Below are 23702 nucleotides of genomic sequence, written 5' to 3' on the forward strand. Positions count from 1 at the left end.
GACCTGAAAAGGTTTTGTTTTTTTTTAAGTAACAGGTTGCTTTAGAACATTATTTGATACGAGCACAATATTAAAGTATCTCTGGGACTATGTGCTCTAAAAGAGAGTTATTTTACTTATTGTTATTGAATTTATTCTCTTTTGTAGAAAGCAAGAGATATCCCTTCGATTCTACAAGTTTACCATACTGCTCCATCGGTGAAGGTATTTGACATCAGAAACGTATAACCATTGAATTACAATTTTGTAAATAGGCCAACATAGAAATTTCTTGAAATCCTGAATATGAATCTGATGTAATGTCCTTAATATAGTTTCTTAATTATTACTGTTACATTGTTACTCTTCCAAACTGTCAGGAAAATGGGTCATTTGGCTTATAGTGTTAACTTTTATGAATCTGTTCATAAATTTGGTCTTCCAAGTAGAGAAATGGTTTTCTTCAGCTAATGATTTAAGCATCTCAAAATAGGCAAGTTACAATCAAAGTACCTCAGTATCCATGTACCTAGCTATTTTCTGGTTTAGATCAAGCCTCATGTTAACTCTTTTATTTACTAACTTTGAGGATAAATTCTATGACCATTACCTGCATTGAAGAAGTAGACCATCCCTGAAAACAATTTCCAAATATGGTATTTCTTTGTTTAAAAAAACTCTAAATATTAAAATACTTGTACTCGAGTAAAATACTTTTATCATTTCACAGGAGACAGCCTTATGTTACCTATTATCAATTCCATCTCTGCCTTGCTTCAGAACCTTCAGGAATCTAGCCAATGGGAGCTGGCCCTAAAATTTGTAGTTGGTTCATTTGGTACCTGTCTTCAGCACTCTGTGTCAAACTTCATGAATGCCAGTTTGAGTGACAAGGTACAGTTTCGAGAACAACTACTTTCACTTTGCGCAAATACAGGTACAAAAGCACTGCCAGGGCTTCCCTGGTGGCACAGTGGTTGAGAGTCCGCCTGCCGATGCAGGGGACATGGGTTCATGCCCCGGTCTGGGAAGATCCCACATGCCGCGGAGCGGTTGGGCCTGTGAGCCATGGCCCCTGAGCTTGCGCGTCCGGAGCCTGTGCTCCACAACGGAAGAGGCCATAACAGTGAGAGGCCCGCGTACCACAAAAAAAAAAAAAGCACTGCCAAACAAAGGAATTTGGAACCCACATTTTCCTATTTGGCTTTGTAGTAAGGAAATTGATAATTTCTCAGATTTAGGAAACGTCTGTTGAACATCTACAAAGTCAGGTATAGTTCAAGGTGCTTGCACACATTTTTTTTTTTAATTATTTTTTTATTTTATTTTATTTTACTGTATTTCTTAATTTTGGCTGCGCTGGGTCTTCGTTGCTATGTGTGGGCTTTCTCTAGTTGCGGTGAGGGGGGGCTACTCTTTGTTGCGGTGCGTGGGCTTCTCATTGTGGTGGCTTCTCTTGTTGTGGAACATAGGCTCTGGGTGTGTGGTCTTCAGTAGTTGTGGCACGCGGGCTCAGTAGTTGTGGCATGCGAGCTCTAGAGCGCAGGCTCAGTAGTTGTGGCGCACGGGCTTAGTTGCTCCGTGGCATGTGGGATCTTTCCGGACCAGGGCTCGAACCCGTGTCCCCTGCATTGGCAGGCGGATTCTTAACCACTGCGCCACCAGGGAAGCCCTTGCACACGTTTTCATACCTAATCTTTACGACAAACCTGAGAGACTCCACTTTGCAAACGAAGAAACTCAGATTCAGGGAGTTAAAGTAAATAATCTGAGGCTTTTGGTTGCAGTGTTAAGTCCTCTTACTCCAAGCCCAGTGACCACATTGGTTCAATCTGCTATCGATCTGCTATTTGTTTTACTGTGGCCCAAATTATAATTATTACCCGACGGCGTCATTAAAAAGATTCTAGAAGACAAACTATCTGTTGATAACTTGCTGATGAAGCTGGTCTTGTATTCATTTCTACTACTCTCTTCATATTTACTAAATGCCAATATTTTTAAAAATCAGCTTTATTGAAGTATAGCTTTCAAAATTAAAATGCACGTATTTTAAGTATATCAACCAATGTATTCACCTTGTCACCAACACCATAATCAAGGTACAGGGTATTTTATAAGGTTCCTTTTTGCCCTTTCTCAGTCAATTCCCCTGCAAGCCCCAGCTTTCTGTCATTATAGATTAAATGACAATACTTTTTGCATATAATGCTGAATTTTCAATGTTCCTTAATATTTAAGAAAAGTTTTCAAAACTATGCATAGACGTGGACCTGAGAATTCTTTTCTTCTTTTCTAAAAGTTGTGTGGAGAGGCCACATTAGTTAAATCCAAGCATGTTGTTATGGAATTGAAAGAGAAAGCCATTATGTTTATCAGGGGAAACGCCACAACCCTTTTGTACAAAGTGAGTATTAGTTTGTGGTAAGCTCTTCTCTCTCTCTCTCTCTCTCTCTCTCTCTCTCTCTCTCTCTCCCTCCCTCCCTCCCCCTCCCCTCTCTCCTGCTTCTGATTTTTCATTGAGGGTAAGAGTGAGGAGGGGGAGGGGATGTTGGGGACTTGAAAAGAAGTAATACAAAGAAGGTAAGGGTTCTGTGTCATACAGAACTTGTTAGAGTTTCTTTCCTTAAATTTATAATAGTGATAAAAGACATTAAAACTAAGCAAACAAGTTGGAACTATTTTACTATAAATAACTTTTCATGAAATGCTTGTTCTTTCGTAGGGCCTAAAACTAAATTTAATGACAAATCAGCCTTTAGAGACTGAATTCTGTTTTGACTGTGAGGAATTTGCTTCTCTGGATGCTTTCTTCCCACAGGTATTTAATTGTCGCCTGGTGGACCTCAACTTGGCATTGGGGTACTGCACTCTCTTACCACAAAAAGAAGTCTTTGAAAATATATGGAAGCTCATAGATAAAGCATGGCAGAATTACGACAAAATATTGGTATGACCTAAGGAAGCACACCTTCAGTTCTTGAAATATTGAAGATTTAGGGGAAGAAGTAAAATTGGCTTTGCCACCAGATCTTAAAGATTTAGCAAAAGAAACGTCAGGCTAACACATATGGTTTCTACCAGCTTTTCCTTAACTGACAACACACCTGGGAATGTATATGCAGGTCCTAAGCGTTGCTCAACCCAGAGGATTACATTTTTTATTTCTTAAATCTGTATTCAGCCAGAGAACCTCACTGCTTATGCTTACTCTAGTGTACCGGAAATCTTAGACCCATGAGCCAGTTCTTCTTTGTAGGACAAGTTTAACAGATGCAAAACTTGTCTTTGATATTGTTTGTTTCAAAATTTGCCCTTTGTGGGCATTTTATGTGCAGGATAGCTCAAATTTGACCTTTTCTTATGGAAGAAATCCAGACTAAATTTATGGCATCACACTAAAAGCCGAATTACCTAAGTATTACATTAATACAAGTAATGACGGTATATGAAGCAACATGTAACATTCCAGCTGTTATCATAAAGGAAGATTATGGTTTTTATTGTTGGGTTTCGCATAAAAGGTATTAGAACATTTTCTATTTGCAATTCAATTTTAATTCTATTTTAATTTTTTAGGCAATATCTCTGGTGGGCTCTCAGCTGGCCAGTCTCTATCAAGAAATAGAAATGGAGCTTAAGTTCTGTGAACTCAGTACTGATTCCCGGTGGGGCATTCGTCTTAGTAAACTTGGTGTGAGTATTCTTCAAGTGCCATGAAGTTTCATCTATTTCCAGTTGGAAAATTTAAAACAAAGAACTCATTATCCTTTACTTTTGGAGAGGTTATATATAAACTGACTTGTAAGTTTTAGTTAGTTATTACACACATTGGTGCTTTCAAAGAAATAAGGACCTTTTGCCTCATTTTCTTTTTGCTATATTTTTAAAGAAATTAGAAGAGGCTTGACATTTCATCTGCTTAGCTTCTCATTATAGGAATGTATCTAGTATTAATTAACATTTAAGATATTCCAGGCCTACCCTTTAGCCTCATACTTTTTTATGTGCTGTTTGTTTAAAGAGAATATTAAAATGTATATACATTGTACTAAGCTTCAGCAACTCCTACCAGGGAGAAGTAAGTGGCCCTTATTTTTCACTTTGCAAAAACAAACCAACAAAATCCTGTTTTCTTTACTATGAATGTAACATTTTATTTTATTTGCAGATAGTTGACATATCAGGAATGTAACCATTGTAGAAATGGTATATGTTTTGACACCTCATTCCTATGCAGTAATGGGACTGTTTGTTGCTAACTACCAAACTTTACTGAAGAGCCAGGGGTTAGTGTGACTAAGAGAGATTTTGGACCTCTAGCCAAATATACCTGAAATTTCAGAGTGATGGTCGAGTTGGGTAGTATGATAAAAATAAAAGTTGAAGAAGCTATAGAAAAATGTTTCTCTAAAAAAATCGATAGTAAAAGGGCAGGTCACAACAGTGCCCTTTGTCTGATACATTTCAGTTTAGCAGGGTTTTTGTTTTGCTCTTTTTATTTCTAGATTTCTTTCCAGCCAGTTTTTAGGCAACATTTTCTCACCAAGAAAGACCTCATTAAAGCTCTTGTGGAGAATATAGCTATGGATACAAGCCTCATTCTGGAATATTGCAGGTAATTCTTTAAATTTCATTGGTATTTTTGCTGTTAGCTTAACAAACCGGTAATGCTAATGTGAGAACACAGTGATAACAGTGATTATTACATGTGGCCCATGTCTGATGTTTTCTTTTGCTCAACCTCAAACTGAATAAGTTCGAACCAGATTAAATTTTCTTCTGATATCACCTTTTTAATTCACTCTGGTGTTTCCTCAACTTGCCTCATGATAAGCATCACGTGGGGCACTTGATTAAAAATACAGATTCCTGGGTCCCTCTATTGGTTCTGACTCGGCAGGTCTGGGCTGAGGCCCAGGAAACTGGTCTTAATAGAAGCTCCAGACGATTCACATGATAAGGGAAGTTTGGGAATATTCTGAGCAAGTAAACTTCTAAATCAGGTCAAGTTAGGAGCAAGTTGATCTTAAATTAAAAATTGGTGAAAAGTATGATTTAGGGAGAATTTTTTTTAATAACTTTAAAAAACAGACCAAATGTTATTTATAGATACAGCTTACTGTGATGAGGAGAATCAAATGATTTATAATTTATATCTCAGTTGTTTTTATCTGATAAATTTAGATATTAAATTTGCTGGCCCATTATTAGTTTCAAAGTGGTTTCCCACACATCATCACGTTTACTTTTTATTGTATATTATAACCAATTTATGTATGAGAAAACAAACCCATATTAGGTGCCCTGCTCAAGGTCAGATAATAAGTACTGCTCCTAAAATACCAAGGGTGCTGTAATCCTTATCCAGTTTGTGACAGATGGGTGGAATCTCAGTTCTCGATAATGAGGCCGCTTAGTGCATTTCCTCACCAGACAGGGATCTAGTTCTTTGTCCTTGTGGATGGTGGGGAGTCATGTCCCTGGCTGTCACCATCCTGAACCTGCAAGTCAGGGACCATAGGCTGCTCATAGCTCTAACTAGCTGTGACCTACCTGCACTCTGATATAACAAAACCATGCCATTCTTCAGTTTGGAGCGCTACAGATCCAGAATGAGGCACGCACACTCCGTCTTCTTTATTAATTTGAACTCCTGGTAGATTTTTGTCTGTTGTTTTATGGCGTGACCCCTTTTCTGAAATTGAAATAGCTATAATTATGTCAGGCTCATTTCACAATCGTTGTGCTTACATATGGCATTGCAGATTTTTACTTGTGTGATAGTGACCTTCTTGCCTCAGGCAGTCCCACTGAATAAATTTAGGTGACCTTTACAATTTCAGGGAATGACTTTAAAATTATTGTATGTAAAGCTCTTCTTGAGATTTCAGTTATTCTGTATAACAGATTAAACTATCCCTATCTTATTAATAGGGCTTAGAAGGTATTTCAGTTGTCGATTTGTCTATACTAACCTGACTCTTAATTTTTAAATGTACTACTTTTTCCAATTCAGGTGGAACATATTAAAATCAAAGTCCCACATAATTCCATCCATCAGGGATAACCACTGTTAAGAGTTTGGCCTATATTGTTCTTTTTTTTTTTCCCTTATGCATTTACTAACATGCATTTTTTAAAGTTTATGAAAAATAGAATTGTACATTATCTTATAGCATGTATCCTTCACTTAACAAAATAATGTCTTCTCAGATTAGGACATATAGCTCTTCCTCATATCTGTTGAATCCTATGGTATTCCTTTGAATAAGTTATTTAACCAGCCTCCTATTGATGAGTATTTGTTTCCAATTTTTAAATATTACAAGCAGTTGTTACAGGACATCCTATATGTGTATCTTTGCTACTTTTGTGAAGTGTATGAAAGTGGAATTTCTCTATTAAAGGACATAAATATATATTTTCAACTTTATTACAAATTTCCCTCCAAGATTGTGCCAGTTTATATGCCCACCAAGAATATCTGATTTTTTTTTTTATCTGATATTTTTAAAAGCAAGAATTAACTTTGAAAACAAGTAGATGGTCTGGTTATGACACTTGACAATGGAAGGGTTAGATTTCAGTGGTGGGAGCTCATACCTAAGTTTTCTGTGAGAAACTGTAGAAATGCATGCATTTTGGGACATTTATGTGTAATTGAATATTTATTTCAGCACATTTCAGTTGGACTCGGATGCAGCTCTTCAGCTGTTCATTGAAACACTCCTCCACAACACTAATGCCAGCCAGAGCCAGGGAGACACAAGCACGGAATCCACAAAGGAGCAGCGTTCCAAACTCCTGGCCAAAGCCATCGAAATGGTTCCTTTACTGACAAGCACAAAAGATTTGGTCATCAGTCTTAGTGGAATACTGCATAAGGTAGATGAATGGTGAAATGAATGCATTGGGTCGTTTCAAGCATCCCTCCTACCCTTAATTAATCAGATATCTATAGTAACAAATTGAAAATGTAAGTCCTATATTTTTTGTAAACTATTAATTTTCAAAACACTTTAAATTTCTGTATTTTTATTATACTTTAATACAGCACGTTTCCTGTCTTTTTTTCCTTCAAAATAAAAATAGCCCTTTTCCCCAGATTTTTTAAAATAGCACACATTCTTTGAAAAAGATGAAACTAGAGAGAAAGGTATAAATCAAAAAGTGAAATTTCCCTACAACCCCACTCCCACAGATTAAAATGTTAATAATTTGGTAAATATCTTAGACTAAATATACTATCCTGTCACTCTCTTTTTTCATTTAACATATTGTCGTTACATGTCAATGCATAGATGTCTCTCTCATTTTTGACAGATACATATTTATTATTCCACTGTGTGGATGAAACATCCTGTATTTAACCAGGCCTTTTTGAAGGGACATTTAAATTTTTTGTAAATTTCATTATTATAAGTTGTTAAAATGAATATCTTCATACACACGTTTGCCCTCTTTGATTATTTTTTAGGAGATCTTCTGAGAATTGGAACTTTTAGGTCAAGGGGTAGTTTGATGGGGGAGTGAAGGTGGATAGAAGGGGAAATAAAATTATAAGACTAAAATTATAATACTTCAGTTTTATGTTTCGCTTGTAATTCAGCCAAAAATTATATAGACGTGCTCAAAATTTCTAGGTACTAAAGAGATCATCTTTCCACTTTGTTCAATGTTATTTAGTTGAATAACACGTGAATTTAGTTGGCATTTAAAATTTTTTTTTAAAAGTAATGGTGTGTGGGCAGAAACAGAACAAAGAGAATATTTCCTTTCTTTTTATAAACATATATAGATGCCACCCAGCTATTTCTTGTATCTTAATATATGGTTATAGCTGGAATGAAATCCTTTGAAAAGGTTTTGCTTGGAGACCCACACTTTTAGTTATGTCATTTCCAAGAAAAGGTCAAATTTCTCCTGTTCTAATTTTCCCATCATAAATGGAAGAAAGAATTTTAATTTAAAAACCTTATAAAATTATTCGGACTTCCCTGGTGGCGCAGTGGTTAAGAATCTGCCTGCCAATGCTGGTGACATGGGTTCGAGCCCTGGTCTGGGAAGATCCCACATGCCGCAGAGCAACTAAGCCCGTGCACCACAACTACTGAGTCTGTGCTCTAGAGCCCACGAGCCACAACTTCTGAGCCCACGTGCCACAACTACTGAAGCCTGCGCGCCTAGAGCCCATGCTCTGCAACAAGCGAAACCACCACGATGAGAAGCCCCCGCACCGCAAGGAAGAGTAGCCCCTGCTCGCCACAACTAGAGAAAGCCCGTGCATAGCAACGAAGACCCAACACAGCCAAAAATAAATTTTAAAGTCTTATAAAATTTTAATGTGTTTATCTTTCTAGGTTTTTAGTACCTTAAGAACATTTCTCTGTATTGAAATGACATTGCCTCATACAGGTTTCTTAAAAAACAGCTTTTGAGACATTCTAAAGATGTATGTTTATTCTAATAGTTAATTATAGAGATGAGAAAAATGTTAGTTCATTTTTTTGTTGTTGTTAGTTCATTTTTTAAAGAATAATCTAACTTAATATTATAGTGCACTGAGCTGTTACATTTGTAATCTCTGCTGATGAACATAACTGCATAAAACCATCAACCAGCCTGGCAACGTCTTCTCCAGTTTTGACATATCTTTGTTTTTATACAGTTGGATCCCTATGACTATGAGATGATTGAAGTCGTCCTGAAAGTCATAGAAAGAGCTGATGAAAAGATAACTAACATTAATATTAATCAGGTATAACAAATATATTATAGATTTTAAAATTATGTTTTTATTTGGACCATTTAAAAAAATTACTGTTATCTAGTGTCTTTCTGGACTGTCCTCTGAGCTCCCTTTAAACTGTAGTTTTTACTCTATTTCCTTTTCTTTAAAAGGGATACAGAAGTAGAAAGAGTTTTTGTGCTCTCCATGTTTTATCTTAATCCAGTTTTTGCTCTACTGAGGCAATTTAAATCTGGCCAAGAGTACAAAGTCACGAAAAGACTGATTTAGAAGAATTAAGGCAAAAATATTTGTCATCTGGCAAAAAAAAAAAAAAAAAATCAAAGCATGTAAGACCCGGAGTCAAATTTAGCTTTCTATATTAGTAGGTAGGTCCTGGACTAAATTCTATTTTAGTACTCAGTAACTTCCTAGTGTTTTACAAATATGGTCATAGGAGCTTACATATATTTTTTAATTAGATTTTAAAAATTAAAAGAAAATGGGTTGATTCAAAAAGTTATATAAGCCCTAGGGACTTCCCTGGCGGTCCAGTGGTTAGGATGTGTCTCTTTCATTGCCGAGGGCCTGGGTTCAATCCCTGATCAGGGAATTAAGATTGCCCACATGCAAGTCGTGTGGCACGGCCAAAAAAAAAAAAAAAGTTGTACAGGCCCCCAGAATATAAGATGTAAACTTAAGAGAGAATATAGAGGATTAATTTTAGATCTACTGCCTATGTGTTTAAAGTGAAATCAAGTATTTTTGAGGTATATCTAAAACTATTTGAAGAGAGTAGAGAACTTCCAAACTCTGGTTTATAAAACATCCCACCAACAACAGGGTTTCTCCTAGTATAATTTCTTTAATGATCACAAAAGTTATGGTTTAGAAGAATAGCATAATAGTTTTGAAGGTAAAACTACGAAAGGTTTTGATCATCTTTATGAATATGAGACTGTCCCAGGAATGGAACCCTATGATAGTATAGAATTAGATGATTTTAAAACGCTTAATGATGGGTTTAACCTCACAGGAAAATACTTTTTTAATTTAATGTAGGCATTGAGTCTTCTGAAACATTTGAAGTCATACAGAAGAATTTCTCCTCCAGTGGACCTAGAATATCAGTATATGTTGGAGCACGTAATAACTTTGCCATCAGCTGCCCAAACTAGACTGCCTTTTCACCTAATATTCTTCGGCACAGCACAGAGCTTCTGGAAAATTCTCTGTATGTTCATTAACTTCTTATGAATTGTACCGAATAGCCAAAACCCTTTTCTTAGGTAAATCATACTATCTTTGTTTCCTTTCTAGCTACGGAACTCAGTGAAGAATCCTTCCCAACATTGCTCTTAATTTCTAAGTTAATGAAGGTAATGGGTTAAAACTCATAAAAGTCGTATCTTTATTCTGTAATTCATTCAGACCCTGTGTAGAAAGATTTTATGCTGTTTTCAGCATTTAAAGGTGAGCACGTAAGTCAGCGTTAATTTTTCCTGTCTTTGAAGTTCTCTTTGGACACTCTGTACGTGTCTACAGCCAAACACGTTTTTGAAAAAAAACTGAAGCCTAAGCTCCTGCAGTTAACACAAGCTAAATCCTCGACACTGATTAACAAGGAGATAACTAAGATCACTCAAACCATCGAATCCTACTTGTTATCTATCGTTAACCCGGAGTGGGCTGTAGCCATTGCCATCAGTCTAGCCCAGGATGTCCCAGAAGGTATGGATTCTTCCTTTAATTGGGCTTAAAATGGTCAGCTGTGTTGTTTTTGGAACTTGTAAAAAAATGTACTCCTTTCTCATCTTTAAGGAGAAACAGTATGATAGCTTAGAAATGTATGTGCCCCCTCTCCTCACTTGCGGCACTGCTGTACATTAAAGAGGAACCAAGCAAGACACCATGCTGCTTGCCCAGGGCGCAGAGACATAGGCATTGCTCAGCTTGAATATAGATTAATACTTCCTCATATCCAATCATACATACTTTCAGTAATGAATCCTTAGACATTGTTGCATGATCAAAAAAATACACAAACACAGGCACTTATTGCCATGTTTTTGGTTGTAACAAAAGTTGAAAATAACTGGGCTTCCCTGGTGGCACAGTGGTTGAGAGTCCGCCTGCCGATGCAGGGGACGTGGGTTCGTGCCCCGGTCCGGGAAGATCCCACATGCCGCGGAGCTGCTGCGCCCGAGAGCCATGGCCGCTGAGCCTGCGCATCCGGAGCCTGTGCTCCGCAACGGCAGAGGCCACAACAGTGAGAGGCCTGCGTACCGCAAAAAAAAAAGAAAATAACTGATTTTTTTTAATGCTCATTTGTCAGGAACTGGTTAAAAAAATAGTGTATTCATAGAATGGAATTCTATGTAGTTGATTTGGAAATATATGCAAGATATATATTAAGTGAGAACAGCAAACTGTACTACATGTATGATCTTATCCCATTTTAATGTGCTTGAGCACATGTGTGTGCATACACAAACACACATACACAGAAAACTTCTGGAGGAATGTAAGGATCTAGGGGATAGGAATAGAAACTGAAGGCCTCTGTGGACTTGCACTTCCTACTTTGTATCCTCTGGCCTGTTTAAATTGTTTTTTACTATGAGTATGCTTCCTGTCATTGTTTTTAAAAACTGGCTAATTTGACTGAAATACGTTGTCTTGAAAGGACTACGATTTACTTATAAATCTTTTATCTCTCTAGGTTCCTTCAAGATGTCCAGTTTGAAATTCTGCCTGTATTTAGCTGAGAGGTGGCTTCAGAATATCCCATCTCAGGTGTGTCTGAACTGTAAGATTGAAGGCTCCTCTTTTTTTTTTTAATGAAAGCGTAGCTGATTTACAATATTATATTAGTTCCAGGTGTACAACATAGTGATTCAAAATTTTTATAGATTATACTTCATTTATAGTTATTATAAAATATTGGCTATACTCCGTGTGCTGTAAAATATATCCTTGCAGCTTGTTTATTTTATACATAGTAGTTTGTACTTATTCCCCTACCCCTATATTGCCCCTCTCTCCTTCCCTCTCCCCACTGGTAACCACTAGTTTCTTCTCTATCTGTGAGTCTGTTTTGTTATATGCATCCGTTTGTTTTATTTTTTAGATTCCACATGTAAGTGGTAACATACAGTGTTTGTCTTTCTCTGTCTGACTTATTTCACTAAGCATAATACATACCCTACAGGTCTATCCATGTTGTTGCAAATGGCAAAATTTCATTCTTTCTCATAACTGAGTAATATTCCTTTATGTATATGTATATACCGTATCATTCATCTGTCGATGGACACTTAAGTTGCTTGCATATCTTGGCTACTGTAAGTAGTGCAGCTATGAACATTGGGGTACAGGCTCTGCTTTCTTTTTTTTTTTTTTTTTTTTTTTTTTGCAGTACGCGGGCCTCTCACTATTGTGGCCTCTCCCGTTGCGGAGCGCAGGCTCAGTGGCCATGGCTCATGGGCCCAGCCGCTCCGTGGCATGTGGGATCTTCCCGGACCAGGGCACGAACCCACGTCCCCTGCATAGGCAGGCGAACTCTGAACCACTGTGCCGCCAGGGAAGCCCTCTTTTTAATTTAAATTGTGCTCCCCTAGCATCCCTTCTCATCCTGCCCCGGTGATAGGTGTTTTCAAGGGTTGGATGCCTAAACTGGAAAAAGAAGATGAGGCTTGGTGTAGACACTTAAAGGTGTAACTAAGGCAGAGAGGGACCTTGACTGATAAAGCTGGATTCTTAGGCTCACTTGCGATTTAGAAAACAAGAGTTTCTTTTTGCTTGGAATTTTTTTAAAAGGATGAAACACATGAAAAAGCTGAAGCTCTGTTGAAGAAGCTTCATATTCAGTACCGGCGATCAGGCACGGAAGCTGTGCTCATAGCCCACAAGCTGAACACTGCAGAGTATTTAAGAATGATCGGAAAACCAGCACATCTCATTGTCAGTCTGTACGAACATCCCAGCATAAATCAAAGAATTCAGAATTCATCTGGCAAAGATTATCCTGGTGAGGGCAAAACCCTTTTTATCTTTGTGTCCAAAGAGACCTATCCTTTTGATTCCCAGGTATCTTGCATTGAAAACCTGAGGTTTTCTTTCTTTAATTCTTTGCCTTTAATATCTTAGATATTCACGCGGCTGCCAAAGAAATAGCTGAAGTCAATGAAATTAATTTGGAGAAAGTCTGGGACATGTTGTTGGAAAAATGGCTGTGCCCGTCTGCGAAACCTGGTGAAGTAAGTGCTTGTTCTGAGCATGTCTGTTGTTGAGTATGAGCTGATGGCTTCTTCTCAAAGGCTAATTATTTGTCTTGCAATGATACGACTTCTAATTAGCACGGAATGTTAGAAGGAGCATTTGAGCATTTTAATGCCTTCTGTTGTACGATGAGTTTCAGTGGGGTTGTTTACATTTTCTTTTCCTTTAAATGTTGTTTTGCTGCTATTCTACCTTTTTTTTTTTTAACTTGGCAATGTTTTTTTTATTGAAGTATAGTTGATACATTCTACCTTTTAATTGATGAATTAAATTAATTTCAGATGAATTCTTGTATAAAAGAAGTGGCCTATTCTTAGACACAGATTCATGTGATTATTTTATTTTTTTATTTTGAAATAATTTTAAAGGTACAGAAAAGTTGCAAGAATAGTATAAAAGAATTCCCTGTATACCCTTCGCCCAGATCTATCAGTTTTTAACATTTTGCCACATCTGCTTCATCACTCTCCCTATAATATATTTACATATAACATTTTTCTGAACCATTTGAGGGTAAATTACATGTGTCATGCCCCTTTACCCCTTAAGAATTAAGTTTGTAGTTCGAAGAAAAGGATTTTCTCTTAACCACAGTATAATTATCAAAATCAGATAATTTAGTTTTGATACAATATTGGTAAAATACATATATATATTATGTATACCTGAATTTATGGTCCATGTTACAGTTTAACCAGTTGTGCCAATAATGTTCCTTACAGCAGTTTTCTCCTCTGGGACCAGAATCTAATCCAGGATTATGTGTTGCATTTATTTGTCATGTCTCTAATCTCTTTTACTCTAGAACAGCTCCATAACTTTTCTGTCTTTCATGACACTGACATTTTTGAACAGTTTAGGCCCGTTATTTTGCCCCTCAACTTGGGCTTGTCTGTGTCCTCATGATAAGATTGGAGTTACGCATTTTGGATAGAGTATTACCTGAGTGATTGTGTGTCTTGCCCAGGGTCTGACATCTGGGGGCACACGATGTCTCTTTGCCCTAATAGGGATGTTAATTTAGCTAATTTGGTTATGCTGTTGTCCATTTCTGTACCACATAATTACTACGTTTCCTTTTATAATTATTAGGGGAGATGTTCTGAGACAGTGAAATATTCTGTTCTTCAGATTCCCCCCTGCACCACACATGTGCCTTGATTTAGACTCTACTGATGATTCTTACCTGAATGTTTTATCTGTGACGGGACCTGGACATTTTTGAAGGGTGCAGGCCATTTGGTTTATAAAATGTCTCGTTCTGGGTTTACTGATGTTTCTCATGATTAGATTCAGGTTATGGATTCTTAGCAGCCGTACTCTACAGGGGATGTGTTCTCTTCAGATATGAGAACACATAGCATCAGTTTTTTAGAAATAATATTAACATCTAAATTTATGATGGGATTCGGTGATCCAAATGCAGAATCTTCGGAATTGTTTCTTCTGAGTTTTCAGGCAGAATTTAATGAGGGAGATTCTATAATTCCTCTATCCACCTAGGCAGATATCCTTGGGGAAAAAAATCCATTTTTAAACAAATAGTATAACTAACATGACATTAGATTTTCAACTAGTGGTTTTTATATTACTTGGCGTTCACTTTAACAAATATTTTTTGAGTATTTACCAAGAGCAAGGACTGTGTATCAGTGGAAACAGAGGACTTAGAAGCATATCCAGGCCACGTAGAATCTGTGTTTGACTCAAACCCACATGTTTTAACTTATGCATAAACCTGGAGCACTAAACTGAAAGCCCCTTGAGACCAGGAACTGTGTTTATACATATAGCACCTAATACATTTCTTTGTAAGTCCCCATAAATATATACTGGATTAAGGCATAAAATTCATGGAGTCCTTTCTTTTTAAAAATTACCCAATGAATGTATGCTCCAGGAGGACAGGAATATTTGTTTTATTCACTCAGGCAAATGCCTGGTGCATGTTAAGTGCTCAGTACATATTTGTTGACTGAATGAATGTGAGTAATCCCATTTTTTAAGGCAAGAATCTTCTCATAAAGTAATGAATTACACTGTAATTCCCTGTCTGTAAATAAAAATTTTTTTATAAATTTTTTTTTTTTTTTGCTGTCATCAAACATGGAGGTGCTGGGAGTTGAATCCAGGGCCTCATGTATGCTCAGCGTACACTCTACCACTGAGCTACACCTCCTCCTCTAAATATAATTTTGTATATTGGGTTTTTTCATCTAATAGACTTTCATAAGCTTATACAGTCAACCAACTTTCTTCAATTTTTAACTTTTTTTCTTTCACTTTTTCAAAGACACCATCAGAATTATTTGAACTTCAGGAAGATGAAGCACTACGAAGGTATTCTTCCTGTACTTATGTTTGTCTACATCCTGTCGCCTAGTAGGAATCTTACCAATGAATGTGTTAGACATTGGACTTTCTTGGTACAACTTGGATCAGAACCTCTGAGAAGAATCAGTTCATTGATATATGGCTGTGAGTGTGTTAAGTATCTCCAGTGGAATAAATAAAAAACAACCAAGATCCAGAGTTTCTGAACCCTCAGTGAGTTCCTACTAGAACACCTTTAGCAGAGAATGTACATTGAGCAAAGGAAAACTCTTCTGTAGCTAGGACTCTGCCCCAGACCCCTGTGTATTCTCTCTCCCTGGGGAGCTAGGCTGGTTCAGATATAGGCCACCAGGATTTCTTTTTCCCTTCTAACCTAAGACTGAGACTTAGAAAGGCACATTGGTATTGCGTACTGTGCTAAGTCTGACTAGTCATGGCTTGCTCTCTTGAGAAGACTATATCTGTGCTCAAATCAGAAAATGTGGTAATCTATTAATGATGCTTGGCATAGGCATGGGAAAGGGAGTGGTAGCATGTATCCCAGCTTTTTGCCATTCTGGTCTGGACCCAAGTAGCTCAGCTCACTCATGAAGCCCTACACCCTACATTGGCCCTGGAGATCTGATGGTGAGAGAGGATGTGGAAAGATAAACACTGGAAAAGAATTTTTCCTGGTTTTGGGAGAACTGGCCTAGTATCCTCTTCATGCCCTTCTTTCCTCTGGTCACCCCTTTGTCCTTGCTTAGTCCTTTAAGGGCAGAGACACCTTTGTCTAAGCAAGAGGTAGCTCCTGGAGCATCTGACTGAACCAGCCACCTGGACAGGCTTAGAGGGAAACAGTTCAGAGAGAGAGAGAGAGGGAGAGAGAGAGAGAGAGATAGAGAGAGAGAGAGAACCCCAAGAAGGAGATCCCAAAGGGTACTTCATGCCAATTTCATAACTTCCTGCCTTTTCCCACTGGAATCTCCACCCCGCTCCCCTTCCAGTACACCTGATTGTCTTGCCCTTCTCTGGAGGGGGCCAGTCAGCCCTGAGTCCAGAGGTTAAAACGTGCCACTAACAAGGTCCTGTGAACTAAACCTGAAGTTTCCATGTGTAGTGTTCAATGTACTTTGCAGCTATGGTTAGTATGATTTGTATTAATTCCTTAACTAGAAAGAATATACGTTTTGGGAGGTTGACTAGCCATTTCATAGAGAGGACTGACGCTTGACATTTATTGTCTTTATTATCTTCTTTAGCTGTGAAGGAACTCAAGAAAAAATTAAGCACCCTTTAAAGGAGATAGCCCTTCAGGGCTGTATTTGGGATGTCTAATGACTTTTTCTATGGAGAGTAAAACAGGTCTCTTGTTTTGCTAATCTCTCACTAAGTTAAAGTCTAAATGTAATTAACAATTTTTTTTCAGAGTCCTGTATCTCCTTCTGTCTCGTCCGGTTGATTATAGTTCAAGAATGCTGTTCATTTTTGCAACATCAGCTACAACTGTAAGCTCTACGAACTTAGTCAAAGCTCATCTTTACATCTAAACTTAACATTTTTTCCTGCATATTTACCATTTACAAGTGATTAAGATAATGCTCACTTCTGTACTTACTCAAAGTACGTCTTACTCTACAGATGAGGATTGTAGTACCTGCTGAGCTCCGTTTAGTGCTGGCTTCTGAAACATCCTGCTTGGCAAACTGAGTGGTGCAGCTGTTGACAATTCCCATGGGTTATCCACAGTCACTGTTTTAATGCCCTGGTCCAGCTGCATCCCTAATACCAGAGGCCCCAACGAGCCAGCCTGAGAGAAGTCTTCACCCTGGTCTCCAGTCCCTGCCTGAGCTGTCACACCCCTTCCCCACTAAACTCTAGGGATAACTTTCCCTTATCCCTAAAGGCAACTCGATCTCTAGCCTTCAGGCTTTTACATATAGAAATGTTCTCTGAGGCAGTTGGAGCAGAGGGAGAGTAAAGGTGTAGATAGAAGGAAGAATGGGGAAAAGGCTGAGATGCTGATTGTATGTCTTTGACCGCAAGGGGGGAAAAATCCCTTCTTGCATATTAGTTTATCTGATAGTCATTCTTTCAAGTAAAAATGGTGTTGCATGAAAAGTGCCTGGTTCAGCTCACAGCTCAGTCATACAAGGGCTTTTCCCTGAAAAAACCCATTGCCTCGCGGTGTGCTTTACGAGTACTTCCTGTTTAGTCATGTAGAACATTAATGAATATGTTTTGATTAATTAATAGTAACACGTATTCAAGTGTGAACTCATAGTACTATATTCAGGAGTTGAGGTTTAATAAAATTAATCCTTATTGCTTCAAGAACCTTCTTAAGTGGACGTGTCTTGTTTGCAATACTGCAAACGTGAAGAATGTGGTGGCTGCCACAGCAGTTGGGTGTTCCTACCGTTCGCCCACCAGTGCTTTTGCACCATCAGTGCAAATGTTAACACAGTGTAAAAGGCAGGTATACCATTATAGTATTATTACAAAAGTGGTTCTAACTATTTTCCTTCTCAAAGAGTATAAGAAACCCTCCAACCCCCATGCAGGGGTCCATGGAACACACTTTAAGAACCACTGACTCCCTAAGGGCAGACATAGACTTTAATGTTTTAAAAACTGATGTGGCTCATGTTACCTAGATGGAAACTCAGTTATCCAACTACAACACGCGGCACAGCTCTACAAACCTCTTTTGGTCTTACAGACGTTAGGTGTGCACCAGCTCACTTTCGCCCACAGAACGCGAGCCCTGCAGTGTCTCCTCTATTTGGCTGACAAGGAAACTGTAGAATCTCTCTTCAAAAAACCCATTGAAGAAGTGAAGTAAGTGGAAGTTTAAAAATCGTATTAATAGAAAACAGATTCTTTGGAAGCATAACTTTTAAGCCCCATAGTTCAGAAGAGCGCGTTAGAGGGGCCATGTCAACGTGGTTCTGTTGCCTCGGGTGTCCTTGACGTTCTGGCAAAGGGGAAACAGGCCTTTAAGAACATCTTGTTTCCCTCGAGTCTTTGAGACATTTAGAAACTGAGTGTTTTCTTCATCTTGCTCAGATTGATTTCTTTTTATATATATATAAATTTATTTTATTTATTTATTTTTGGCTGCATTGGGTCTTTGTTGCTGTGCACGGGCTTTCTCTAGTTGCAGCGAGCGAAGGCTACTCTTCGTTGCAGTGTGCAGGCTTCTCATTGCAGTGGCTTCTCTTATTGTGGAGCATGGGCTCTAGGTGCGTGGACTTCAGTAGTTATGGCTCACAGGCTCAGTAGTTGTGGCACATAGGCTTTGTTGCTCCGCGGCATGTGGAATCTTCCCAGATCAGGGCTCAAACCTGTGTGCCCTGGATTGGCAGGCAGATTCTTAACCACTGCGCCACCAGGGAAGCCCCTCAAATTGATTTCTTTCTAATATTCCATGACTATATTTAGAAGCTTAAAATAGACATTTAACAACAAACTGTCCGATATTTCCAAGGGAAATTATTTTAAATGTAAATATGGTCAGTGAGGATGATTCCCATACATGCCTCTGTTTTCCAGATCTTATTTGAAATGTATAACTTTTCTGGCATCATTTGAGGCTCTGAATATCCCCATCACCTATGAATTATTTTGCAACAGTCCTAAAGAAGGAATGATTAAAGGTCTATGGAAAAACCACAGCCACGAATCCATGGTATGTACACAGAGTCATCCGGCAGTTGGGCCTCCATCTTCTCAGATGCTCTTTTGTTCACGCAGCTGCCTGCCACCACTCAGAGTTCTGAAAGACAGAACCAGAGAACTCTTGGTTCCTGAACAGGTCTACTGCTCTGAGGGCTTCCTGACTTTCCTATCCTGGCAGGTGACAAGGCAACTTGGAAGTCCCCTTACCTCTCTCCCTGAAAGCCTAAGGCCTGAAGCCATCCCACCTACCCGAGGGAACACTTTTATAATCCCTCCCCAAGTCCTGCCTGTCCTCATCTAGACAGACTTCCCTGTGTAAGGAGTATTGTTTCTCTTCCTTCTAGTTACTGGTGGGAATGTAGTCTCTGAGGCAGTTGGAGCCCAGGGCGGGAAGGGTATGAGGCCAACAGGCAAACTGTTCTAGGACAGATGAAACAAAGCGGGGAGGAAGGGGAGTCTGAGATGCTGTGAGTCCATAACGGCAAGAAAGAAAAAGAATATTTTTTTTTTCTTTCCCTAGAGAGATGAGGGCCTTCACTGAAATTAGGCAATAGACACACTTAGACTATAAGCATGTTTTGTCTTTAGCTGCCCTACCTTTTCCAAAGGTGGTTTGATTTACTGGTGTCTTGAAACAGTATGAATTTTTTTTTTTTTGTCTGCTTCAGGCTGTAAGGTTGGTGACTGAGCTTTGTTTAGAATACAAAATCTATGACCTGCAGCTTTGGAATGGACTCTTGCAAAAGCTTCTTGGCTTCAGAATGGTAAGTAAGACTCAGTGCCCTAGACTGCAGTATATTTTAAAGATTTTGCACAGCATCTCCTAAACATTTTGCACTGATACTTGTTATTGAACAGATGGATGCTGAAAACATTCACTCTCACTGGCTTCATGCCCAACTTAAAGAACTTGGCGTTAGGCCAGAGAAAGTGCAAACTCAAAACTGACATAAATTTCATTGGAAACAAATGGAAGTTTCCCTGGCCTCTTTTGATGTTTGTGAATTTGTAAGTGACCTTCTCTGGTGGTCCTCATGGAAGATAAATTTTACTGATATTCTTGTGAAAGTTTAATTTTCACATTGGAATTTTCTGTTTGGGTGGTCTTCAGAACTTTTGTGTTTTATTTTTTCAGATTCCTTATCTAAGGAAGGTTTTAACAGCCATTTCTAGCATCTATTCTTTATGGCAGGTATGTAGTTTTCTAAAGTAAATTTTACAGAATTTAATCTTTATACTCACCGGCTAGTGCTGGATACACTGGATTAAGTAGTCAGCTCCTCAGTGAAGCTGTTCCATTAAAGTGGTGCCTGGACCCAGAAAACCCAGCTTGGACATTGTCTCATCCACGACATCACTTCTCGCAGTTCTTCAGGCCTCAGGAATCACATCTTCATTTATGCCTTCAAAACACTTTGGCTCAACTATAACACTGGTCACGGTATAATTTATTTAAATCACACATTCGACTGCCCCTCTTGGACTTTGAGCACCCTTAAAGTCAAAGACCATGTCTTATTCATCTTTTCTAAATTTCATGTGTTGTTCACACACATTTTATATATATATATATATATATATATATATATATATAATAGAAATATATAATTTATTCTTAGTTTAATAAATTAGACCATATGCTGAGTAAAACATGAAAATTTTTCTTTACCATTTCCCTTCATAATTATCTCCCCCAAAGTGACTACTGTTGACAATTTCCTATGTTTTCTTCTAGAGCTTTCCTATTATATACAAGCAGGGGTGTGGGCGCATATATGTGTGGGTGTGGGTGTTGTGTGTGTATGTATTCATTTTGGTACATATAAATGCAATCACATTCTAGACAAAGTGTTTTTTTCCACATAACAATGTATCTTGGAGATTGTTTCACATCAGCACGTATAGATCTTTTTTTTTTTGATATAATTCACACATAAAATTTACCCTTTTAAAGTGTACAGTTAGGTGGCTTTTAGTATATTCACAAAGTGTGTTACCAACACCACTATCTAATTCTAGAACATTTTCTTCACCCTGAAAATATACCCCATATCCATCACGGATCATTAATTCCTTCTTCCCCCCTCCCTCTAGCCGCTGGTAACCACTAGTCTACTTACTGTCTCTGTGGATTTATCTCTTCTGGGCATTTCATATCAATGGAGTCATACAATATGTGGCCTTTGTGCTTCTTTCACTTACCATAATGTTTTCAAGGTTCAGCTATTATCTCATGTATCATACCTTTTTTTTTTTTTTTAAATAAATTTATTTATTTTTGGCTTCATTGGGTCTTTGTTGCTTCACACGGGCTTTCTCTAGTTGCAACGAGCTGGGGCTACTCTTTGTTGTGGTGCGTGGGCTTCTCATTGCAGTGGCTTCTCTTGCTGCGGAGTACAGGCTCTAGGCACGCGAGCTTCAGTAGTTGTGGCACACTGGCTCAGTAGTTGTGGCTCGCGGGCTCTAGAGCATGGGCTCAGTAATTGTGGTGCACAGGCTTAGGTGCTCCGCGGCATGTGGGATCTTCCCAGACCAGGGCTCCAACCCATGTCCCCTGAATTGGCAGGCAGATTCTCAACCACTGAGCCACCAAGGAAGTCCCATATCTTTCCTTTTTATTGCTGAATAATGTTTCATCGTATGGATAGACCACATTTTATTTATCCATTCATCAGTTGATGGATATTTGGGTTGGTTCCACTTTTTGATTATTATGAATAATGCTGCTCTGTGAACATTGGTGTATAAAAAACATATGTTTTCGTTTCTTTTGAGTGTGTACCTAGGAGTGGAATTATTGGGTCTTACAATAACTATGTTTAATCTTTTGAGGTATTTCTTTTTTTTTTTTTTTTTTTTTGGCACGCGGGCCTCTCACTGCTGTGGCCTCTCCCGTTGTGGAGCACAGGCTCCGGATGCGTAGGCTCAGCGGCCATGGCTCACGGGGCCCAGCCGCTCCACAGCATGTGGGATCTTCCCGGCCCGGGGCATGAACCTGTGTCCCCTGCATCGGCAGGCGGACTCCCAACCACTGCGCCACCAGGGAAGCCCTATTTCATGATTTTTAACTCTTAATTGTTCTCCAAAATGTGGAATAAAATGTATCATAAGTTATTTAACCACTCCTCCTGTTGATGGAAATTTATGTGTTGCCTTATTCATTTTTTGAAATTCCTTCTCTCCTTCCGCCTTTCCTATGGTCCTAGCACAATGTCTGGCACATACATAGACTTAGTATAAATTTTGTTTTCTGAATTGAGTTCTGACACTTTTTTCCCAAATGCAACAATAGTGAATCGTGGAAGGATACATGGACCCCAATGTTCATAGCAACACTATATATTTACAGTAGCAAAGATACAGAAGCAATCTAAATGCCCATCAACAGATGAGTGGATAAAGAAGCTGTGGTGTAGATAGATAGATACAATGGAATACTACCCAGCCATAAAAAAAAGAATACAATTTTGCTATTTGCAGTAACATGCTTAATGAAGTAAATCAGATAGAGAAAGACAAATACTGTAAGATATCACTTATATGCGGAATCTAAACAAATAATACAAATGAGTGTGTATGTAAAACAGAAACAGACTCAGAGAAAACAAACAAGTGGTTACCAGAGGGAAGCGGGGAGTGGCAAATTAGGGATATGGGATGAAGAGATACAAACTGCTACATATGAAACAGATAAGCAACAAGGATATAGTATATAGCACAAGGAATTATAGCCATTATCTTATAATAACTTTTAGTGGAGTATAATCTGTAAAAATACTGAATCACTTGCATATAATATTGTAAATCAACTATACTTCCATTTTTTCAAATATAAATGAATAAGATATTTTGCAGAGCAAAATTAATAATAATGAATCAGCCAGGATTATATGTTAATATCCTGAAATATACAGTTATGAAGGAAAATTCTCCTAAAATCTTAATGATCTAGAACTGGGAGATATCAACTTATAATTTTGGTCTTAACATCAAGAATATAAGCTCTAAGTGTATATAGTTCTGTGACTGCAAAATAAAGAGAGGTTCATAAGATCCCAGACATGAATTCTTTAATAAAGTTGTTTCCGCAGGTTCCCTACTTCAGCAGAGCCTGGCAGCGCGTGGTTCAGATACCGCTACTTTCAGGTATCTTTCTCTCCCCTCTCCCCGACGCACTGACAGTAGCCTTTTATAGTTATGCATATAGACACATTATTGTTGCTTTTAATTTTCAGCCTCTTGTCCTTTAAGCCCCAGTCAGCTGTCAGATTGTTGTGAGAGTCTCATCGCTGTCCTAGAGTAAGTAAAATATTTGTTTTCCTACCCCCCAAAATCAGATTTGTTGCTTATAAAATTCCTTTCTAATCAACGTTCCTATGAGTAATTCCTTTTTGGGGGGAAGTTAAGCATACCACTTGATTTGAAAATAAAATATCTCTATTATCTTTACAATGTCTACTTTCCACATGCAGGGCAACTAGTGAACTTATATTCAACCTGCATTCCCTAAACTTTGTACCCAGTTTTAATGTGAGTATAGAGCACCTTTTATGACTACCGTAATCATACAGTGTTGTCTCATGGATTTTGAGTCTTCTAAGTATTCGTCTTTAGCCATGTATAGACTTTCAGCCACAATTATAGCTGCAGTCAGGAGTCTGTGTTCCTGTAGATCAAGTCTTTTATTTCACGAAGGATGTCATAAAAGGCTCAAACT

At 38.2% G+C, this 23702-nt stretch overlaps 1 protein-coding gene across 1 annotated transcript in view; it reads left to right on the plus strand.

Moving 5' to 3' along the window:
- KNTC1 (kinetochore associated 1) overlaps positions 1-23702 on the plus strand; it is a 67379-nt gene that overhangs the window by 37909 nt on the left and 5768 nt on the right. Inside the window, exons 37-58 of the mRNA XM_065889536.1 lie at positions 148-204; positions 710-873; positions 2282-2386; positions 2801-2929; positions 3559-3675; positions 4488-4597; positions 6660-6867; positions 8651-8740; positions 9773-9944; positions 10031-10089; positions 10225-10441; positions 11433-11506; positions 12530-12740; positions 12860-12969; positions 15285-15331; positions 16734-16812; positions 18027-18145; positions 18860-18995; positions 19654-19749; positions 20121-20177; positions 23077-23131; positions 23221-23284. Coding sequence (XP_065745608.1) covers positions 148-204; positions 710-873; positions 2282-2386; positions 2801-2929; positions 3559-3675; positions 4488-4597; positions 6660-6867; positions 8651-8740; positions 9773-9944; positions 10031-10089; positions 10225-10441; positions 11433-11506; positions 12530-12740; positions 12860-12969; positions 15285-15331; positions 16734-16812; positions 18027-18145; positions 18860-18995; positions 19654-19749; positions 20121-20177; positions 23077-23131; positions 23221-23284 — 2476 coding nt within the window. The remainder of the gene's footprint in view (positions 1-147; positions 205-709; positions 874-2281; positions 2387-2800; positions 2930-3558; positions 3676-4487; positions 4598-6659; positions 6868-8650; positions 8741-9772; positions 9945-10030; positions 10090-10224; positions 10442-11432; positions 11507-12529; positions 12741-12859; positions 12970-15284; positions 15332-16733; positions 16813-18026; positions 18146-18859; positions 18996-19653; positions 19750-20120; positions 20178-23076; positions 23132-23220; positions 23285-23702) is intronic.

Source organism: Phocoena phocoena, chromosome 13 (genome assembly GCF_963924675.1).
Source record: "Phocoena phocoena chromosome 13, mPhoPho1.1, whole genome shotgun sequence".
Taxonomy (NCBI): Eukaryota; Metazoa; Chordata; class Mammalia; order Artiodactyla; family Phocoenidae; genus Phocoena; species Phocoena phocoena.